This window comes from Microcebus murinus, chromosome 8 (genome assembly GCF_040939455.1).
Source record: "Microcebus murinus isolate Inina chromosome 8, M.murinus_Inina_mat1.0, whole genome shotgun sequence".
Lineage (NCBI taxonomy): Eukaryota > Metazoa > Chordata > Mammalia > Primates > Cheirogaleidae > Microcebus > Microcebus murinus.
In genome coordinates, this window is record NC_134111.1 from 74,983,790 (window position 1) to 74,991,810 (window position 8,021).

At 40.9% G+C, this 8,021-nt stretch overlaps 1 protein-coding gene across 3 annotated transcripts in view; it reads right to left on the reverse strand.

Annotated features, from left to right (window-relative positions):
- The window catches only part of CATSPERT (catsper channel auxiliary subunit tau), a 185,603-nt gene extending 183,391 nt beyond the window's left edge, over positions 1-2,212 (reverse strand). For 2 of the 3 annotated variants that reach the window (XM_012738994.3, XM_012738993.3), the window contains exon 1: positions 1,925-2,212. In XM_012738994.3, coding sequence (XP_012594448.1) covers positions 1,925-2,143 — 219 coding nt within the window. In that variant the 5' untranslated portion in view covers positions 2,144-2,212. The remainder of the gene's footprint in view (positions 1-1,924) is intronic. The other variant, XM_076005813.1, reaches the window with a different exon arrangement.
- Positions 2,213-8,021: the final 5,809 nt, after the last annotated feature.

Below are 8,021 nucleotides of genomic sequence, written 5' to 3' on the forward strand. Positions count from 1 at the left end.
ATTCTTCAGGTTTTCCCTTAAAAGCCATCTATCTCCTCAGGGAGGCCTTCTCTGATCCCCTATTCAAAGTACTATCTGTCCCTCCACCACAATTAAGTGCCCTTTTTATTTCCTTAGGAACACAACATAAACTGTTACTGTCTCTCCAATTTGAATGTTACCTTCCTAAGGGAAGGTGCTCTGCCTGTCTTGCTCACTGTTGGATCCTCAGTGTCTGGCACAGAATTTGGCATATATTTTAAAGAACAGGGCTAATAAAAAAAGTAATGAGAGGTTAGGAAGTACAATACTAGACTTCAGGATCTGAGAGGTGAAACCGTAAGAGTGAAGACAAGGTCCAAGAAGTAGAATTGCAGGCAGGTGCTAAAAGGAATTAAGGAGATTCAAAGAACTGATATTACAAAGCATGGGGGTATATTATCCACATTTTTACTAAAGTCATAAACCACAATATTCCTTGATATGAGTACTATCTCTAGCTAATCCTTCCACTTCTCTTAGTAACTTACATTCAATAAAACTTTTTAAAAAACATCTCCTTGAGACTTCTAATCACTTATCTCTCCTTTTCTTTTACCCAATTCATCCAACTCTTCTGGCTCTACTTGCTTCCTTCTCCAACCTATACCCTCAATCTACAATCCCCACATCAATGCCTAACTTTTCCCCCTTTTTGTAGTGATTCTCAAACATGAATCTAAGAATAACCTAAAATAGTTTAAAATTTATCACATTCCAGGGGCCCCACCTTTCTGATTTAGTTGGTCCAAGGGGGAGGCCCAGGAATCCACATTTTAACAAGTACCCCCCAGAAGATCTGGATACAGGTGATCCAAGAACTAAAGGAAACACTAGTCTGAAGCAAATTCCATTAAAAATACCATGCCTACATGCTACCTTTTGTCATGAGAGATTTTCCCAATCAGTGGATAATAAAGAGCCAGCTACTTTTAGGTGGGGACATTTTTCTTATATTGAAAAGGGATCCTCATAATTTCCAAAAAAAAATTGGAAATCACCACTCTGTAGAATAAAGTCCAAATTCCTTAAGAGGACACACAACAAAAACATTCTGTGGCCTAGATGTCTAAGCATATCTCTCTTATACAACCTTTGTGATTTTTCCTATTATCCTATAGCTAACACCTAATATACTATCACTTTATCATAACAATACTTCAAGAGTATTCTAAATTTTTGGAATTAGGAGGATAGCTTAGAAATCAGGTAATTCAACTCCTTAATTTTACAGAGAAGGACATCATCTTCTTGCATGCCATTTGTTTCCTGATAAATACTTTTATCTGTTCTATTTCTTAATAACTGAAGAGCAACAGAGGATGTAAAATTTCCTAGTATCCTCTAACAACTTGGAAACAGTGAGTTTCAATTTGATTTCCCTTTGCCATTTAGGTTTCCATGCTCTAGTGATACCACTAAATACAGTGGTAAACTCATCTCTTTGCAGACATAATGCAGATTTGCTGCTGTGGGTTTAGTCTGTGCGAACCTCAAGAATAAAACAAGGGTAAGTAAAGTTTCTGGAGTTTAGCTCTTTAATCATATAAATGAAATCCATATAATGATGATGACCGCAGTTAACTTTTATTGACTCTTTGTTCTTTCTATTGTGCTAAGCACTTCATATCATTATCTCCTTCAGTTATCCTTTAAGTTAGGTAGGCAGTAATTGTTGTCTTCATTTAACAGTTAATAAAACAAGGCTCTGACAAGTTAAATAAATGCCCAAGGTCCCACAAGTAAACTCTTCCTCAGGTATTATTAGCACCTTCCAATTCAGGGCAGGCCTCCCTCAATCCGCAGGCACTGACCCCTTAATCCCTTTCCCATCCTCCAGGCGGTTGGGTAGGGGGCACACTCTGGGGGCCCTCGCCTCCTGCTGCGGCCGGGACCCCCGACTCACGTTCAGGAGCCGGTTCCCGGTGCCCTCTTTGCCCTTGTCCTTGGGCGTCTTGCCACGGTCCTGGGTTACTTGGATGGAAGAGACTTCTGACCCTCTTACATTGTCTGGGTTGCCATAGGGACTTCTCGGAAGAACAGGTACGGTGTACAGCGAAGGGGCCCGCCCGCCACGGTTCTCAGTTGTGTTGGCAGGCCTACTTGTCTCTCGGGGCGGCTCCATCCTTCCATCCTCCCGGCCTGTTACCGCCTAACCGACAGCCCACGACCGCTACTGCGCAAGCGCGACCCTCGGGGTGCTTTTCCCGCGCGCGCAGCCGCACGTGACCAGTGCAGGCCTGGCCCCTGCGCAGGGGCGGCGAAAGGGTACTGGCTTTGGGGGTGTGCGAATTTAGCTACCATGGAGGGTCAGCTGCAAGCACTTGCTAGGCATTTCAGTCTCCTGTAGAAGAAGGTCAGAGCACGCTGGTGGAGAGCAAGGCTCCTCAGCACCGTGATTAAACTACTTAAGTTCATTGTCTTGTTTGCCCTTTAATCGTGAGCCCTCTTCTCCCTGCACCAGTTCTTTTTAGGAGATTTACAGTATCAATCGTCACTTCCTGTACACTGTCCCCTGGGCTCCAGATGTCACAGTGCCGACGTTCTACTTGGACATCTTTACCCGATTGCTATACAGACACAAAACACAACATTCACATACACAGTGCAATATGCATCTTCCCTCCTAAACCTGTATATTCCAAACTCATTTGATGTAGCAATGTCGCATCCACAAAATCTTAAAAATTCAGATGTTTTTAAATTTTAACCCTAAATATCTGAACCTAGTTTGGGACATCTCACGCACAGGTGACTGTAATGGCTTACTCATGGATCTCCCAGTCTCCTGTCACCCATTCCTTTTACTGCCACAGTATTAGAATAATTTTACCATTAAAAACAAACAAAACCAGAAATTTCTAGAACTTATTAGCCACAAAATCTTAATTGCTTACTATGGAAACCGAGGGCCTCCAAAATGCACTTTCCTATGTTAGGATCATTATTGTTAGGGTGTGAAGTCCATACCATGGGGAAGAAAGAATTCTCAGTGATCAGGATATACAAAAGTAAAAGTTTATTTATTTTCAAGACAGAGAGAGTGAGAGAGAGAGAATGAGAAAGAGAGAAACTGGCACGACAGGGAGGAAGGAAATGTCAGGAAGTGAGGAAAGTTGCTTGGTGCTTTTAAAGGGTAAAAATGGCCTTTTTTTTCTCTCTCTCTCTGTCTCTCTCTGTTTCAGCAGACTGATAACAAAAACGGCTTCGAGATGTCAGGGAGTTCTTTATTTCTTTTTTCTTTTTCTGTAAGGCTGGCTTATCTGAGTCCTTGAAATCTGGGGATTTTTTGGAAGAAACTTAGGCAAAGAGCTGGAGCAGGGAGTTTGCACCCCTATTGTCTGCTCAGGAACTTTTCAAGGCTGTTTAAACAATACTCAAAAAAACCTTTTTTACAGGCAGTGAATTTTTGGTGACAGTCCATCAGATAATCTACCCTTTCCTCCCCTCTCCCAGGAACATTTTTCCCTTTTGGAGTGTGAATTGACCACCCCTGCAAATATTAATGAAGATTTGTACCTTCTTTTGTTTTGCTCAGCTTTTTAAAATTTCTAGGTAAACATCTCTGTAGGAGAGATATTCATGTTACTAACCTTAGAGGAAAGGCTTATGCTTCTCTAAGTAGCTGCCAATTAGAAATTTGTTCGTTAGCCTGTTGGCAAGACCATTCTTTCAATTATTTGTTATTTTTTCTGGAATCTATTCTTTTATTCAAGTACCAGCTCAAACATCAGCTTTCAGTTAAGTCTTTTTAAATCTTTTTTTAAATTTTATATATTTTTTTATTTCAGGATATTATGGGTGGACAAATGTTTGGTTAAGTCTTATAACCCCATACACATACTTCAAAAGCAGAATTAACTGCTGCTCTCAAGCTACTACTTGGCATATCCCTTGTCAACCTAAACAACAGAGAGGAAGAAGCTCTAAAAGAAAATGATGTTTATTCTAGAATAGCCATTGCAATGGGATAACAAGTGCCCTAGAAAACTGTATATTCAGGGAGGTAAAGGAAGATAAAGGTTTCTAAAGCAAAAATGAGAATGGACTGGATATGAGGTATTATAAAATTGTACTCCAGTTGTTTTAATGATATTGTACTTACATAGACAAATGTCCTTATTTTTAGAAGGTGAATGCTGAAATATTCAGGTGAAGTGCCATGATATTAACAACTTATTTTCAAAAGATTTCAAAAGAAAAAAGGGAGATGTACAAATAAAGAGCAACAAGGCAAAAATTTAACAATTATTAAGTCTAGGTTGATCCAGAGTATAGTTGCTATTATACTTTCAACATTTTTGTTTGATAATTTCCAAGTAAAAATCCCTCAGGGCTCATAAGTATGGTCTTTTTCTAATTCCCCATCTCCACCAGAAGTCCCATCCATCCTATAAAGTTCACACTCAACTTACCCACAATTCTTTTCTAGATTCTTCTATGCCTATGCCTTTGTCTCTTGGACTAGATTATGAGCCTCTAGAAGGCAGATACCAAAGTTATACTCATTTTTTTTCATTTTTGTTGTCCTCCCACAAACTTAGCAATTTGACCAAGATCAAATCATCTACCACAGTCTAAGCTTTATGTTTCAGAATAAATTACAACTGGTTTATGTAAGTCAGAGGTCCTAAATGCTGGCTACTCTAATGGCTATATCATAATCACCAAGTGTGCCTTTTTTTAAAATGTAGTTTTCCAGAAGACCCCAAAGGGAATCACAGCAACAACAAAAATAAATAAATGGGACCTGATCAAATTAAAAAGCTTCTGCACAGCCAAAGGAACTGTCACAAAAGCAAACAGACAACCTACAGAATGGGAGAAAATTTTTGCAAGCTACACATCTGATAAAGGGCTGATAACTAGAATCTATTTAGAACTCACAAAAATCAGCAAGAAAAAATCAAACCCTATCAAAAAGTAGGCAAAGGACATGAACAGAAACTTTTCAAAAGAAGACAGAATAATGGCCAAGAAACATATGAAAAAATGCTCAACATCTCTAATCATCAGGGAAATACAAATCAAAACCACAATGAGATATCACTTATTTCCAGTGAGAATGGCTTTTATCAAAAAGTCCCAAAACAATAAATATTGGCATGGATGCAGAGAGATACAAACGCTCCTACACTGCTGGTGGGGCTGCAAACTAGTGCAAACTCTGTGGAAAATAATATGGAGATACCTTAAAGTGATACAAGTAGATCTACCATTTCTTCCAGCAATCCCATTACTGGGCATCTACCCAAAAGAACAAAAGACATTCTATAAAGAAGACATCTGCACTTGTATGTTTATAGCAGCACAATTCACAATTGCAAAGATGTGGAAACAACCCAAGTGCCCATCAATACATGAGTGGATTAATAAAATGTGATATATGTATACCATGGAGTACTATTCAGCTTTAAGAAACAATGGTGATATAGCACCTTTTGTATTTTCCTGGGTAGAGCTTGAACCCATTCTACTAAGAGAAGTATCCCAAGAATGGAAAAATAAGCACCACATGTACTGACAAGCAAATTGGTTTCACTGATCAACACCTAGGTGGACATATAGGAATAACATTTATCAGGCGTTGGGCAGATGGCGGGGGTGGGGGAGGAGGGGATGGGTATATACATACATAATGAGTGCAGTGCGCACTATCTGGGGGATGGACATGCTTGAAGCTCTGACAGAGGGGGGAGCAAGGCAATATACGTAACCTAAACATTTGTACCCCCATAATATGCTAAAATAAAAACAAATAAATAAAATAAAATATGATACAAGGTCTGAAAAGTAAAAAAAAAAAATGTAGTTTTCCAGGCACCACCTCAGACCTATTGAAGCTGAATCTCTGAGGAGGAGATGCTTCTTTGGAAGGTGGGGAAGGGAGGGGAGAGACAAGTATTCCTAAATACTTTATTTTACAAGAAAAACTCTTGCTTATTGACACCTCAGAAACTCTACTATCACTACCCACCCACCTAATATGGGAGAAAGGTGAGAAAAAAGATGTGATTACAAGGCTAGGACCTCCAATGGGGTTCCAGCTGATCAAATTTGGCTTCTAGCACAGCAATTTTAATGAGGCACTGAGAATGTCATGATGGATAAAGGAATTAACTATCAGAGCCCCTATGCCTTTTGGTCTGATGCCTTGAGCTGCCCGTGTTTAGTTCAGGAGGAGAAATCTACTCAACTGGCTAGTGCTTAAAAATTTCAGGGGCTTTCCTGCTGAATGCCTAATTGGCTATGACTTATTTCCATAAATATGAGTTCTTTGTACCTGACCAAGGATTTTAACCAGCAAGGTGTCCCTGTGTTATCTGTCCAGTGCAGTGTCTCACCACCAGTTGACAATAAAAACATCTTGAGTAATGAGTCATGATGAATTTATCTATTGAACCAGACCAGCTTGTATGCCAACCTGGTCCACTAGAAACTAGAGAAAGTTGCATGAATTCTTATCCACAACCTTAGCAACATGCCTTGAGTTAGTCACTGTGAGATCATTCCCTACCTCCTGGAGACATGCATTAGCAATGAACTTCTCCCAAGCTTCCCAATCACTACACTCAAAGGAATCTTTGATAGGACACCACTGGGTTTTCCCTGATGAAGGGCTCGTACAGGTCCACCAGCTTGTCAGGATTATGTACCTCCTGGGGTCATCAGGAGATGTGAAGTCCAGATGGTATTTCCCAGATCTGAAGGAATTCAAGGCGACTATATCCATGTCAATTACAAATTATCAATGTAGCCAGCTTTTCCAATTGCATTCCATAGCAGCTCCTGTCTTCTTTATTCTCTAGGATGTAAGAAGCAAAACTCCCACCAACCCTGTACTGGCTTTCTATTGCTGCCATAACAAAATACCACAAATTTAGCTTAGCCAACACACACAGCTATCTTACAGCTCTGTATGTCAGAAGTCTTACATGGAGGCACCAGGCCAAAATCAAGATGCCCACAGAACTGTATTCCTTTTTGTAGGTTCTAGGGGAGAACCTGTTTCCTTGCTCATTTAGGATGTTGGCAGAATTCAGTTTCTTGCAATTATGGGACCAAGATCCATTTCCTTACTAGCTGTCAACCAAGGGCCACACTCGGCTTCTAGAGGTCATCCACATTCCTTGGCCAGTGGCCCCCTCCTCCACCTTCAAAGCCAGCAATGATCTCTCTAACAAAGCTTGAGAATAGGGATGGTAAATTTCTACTGGTATTTCCTGTTGCTCAAAAAAAAAAAAAAAAAAAGAAGAAGAAGAAGAGGAAAGGGTACTGGTGAGGTCAATTGGGAGTGTCAGCCCCACAAGCTCACCAGCCTCTCCTTTACTCCCCTGAGCTCTGGGCCTGTTCAGCTTCTCTTTTGCTACATGTTTTTTTGTTTGTTTGTTTTTTGAGACAGAGTCTCACTTTGTTGCCCAGGCTAGAGTGAGTGCCATGGCGTCAGCCTAGCTCACAGCAACCTCAATCTCCTGGGTTCAAGCAATCCTGCTGCCTCAGCTTCCCAAGTAGCTAGGACTACAGGCATGCGCCATCATGCTCAGCTAATTTTTTGTATATATATTTTTAGCTGGTCAATTAATTTCTTTCTATTTTTGGTAGAGACGGGGTCTCGCTCAGGCTGGTTTCAAACTCCTGACCTCGAGCAATCCGCCAGCCTCAGCCTCCCAGAGGGCCAGGATTACAGGCGTGAGCCACCGCACCCGGCCTATGTTTTTTAAAGCTCCCTACATCTGCAGACCCCAACCCCGGTACTGGTCCATGGCCTGTTAGGAACTGGGCATACAGCAGGAGATGAGCAGGAGGCAAGTGAGGTAAGTTTCACCTGTGTTTACAGCCACTCCCCATCACTCACATCATCTAATTATAAACTCTGCCTCCTGTCAGATCAGCAGCAGCATTAGATTCTCATAGGAGCATGAACCCTACTGTAAACTGCACATGCGAGGAATCCAGGTTGCTCACTCCTTATGAGAATCTAATGCTTGATGATCTGAGGTGGA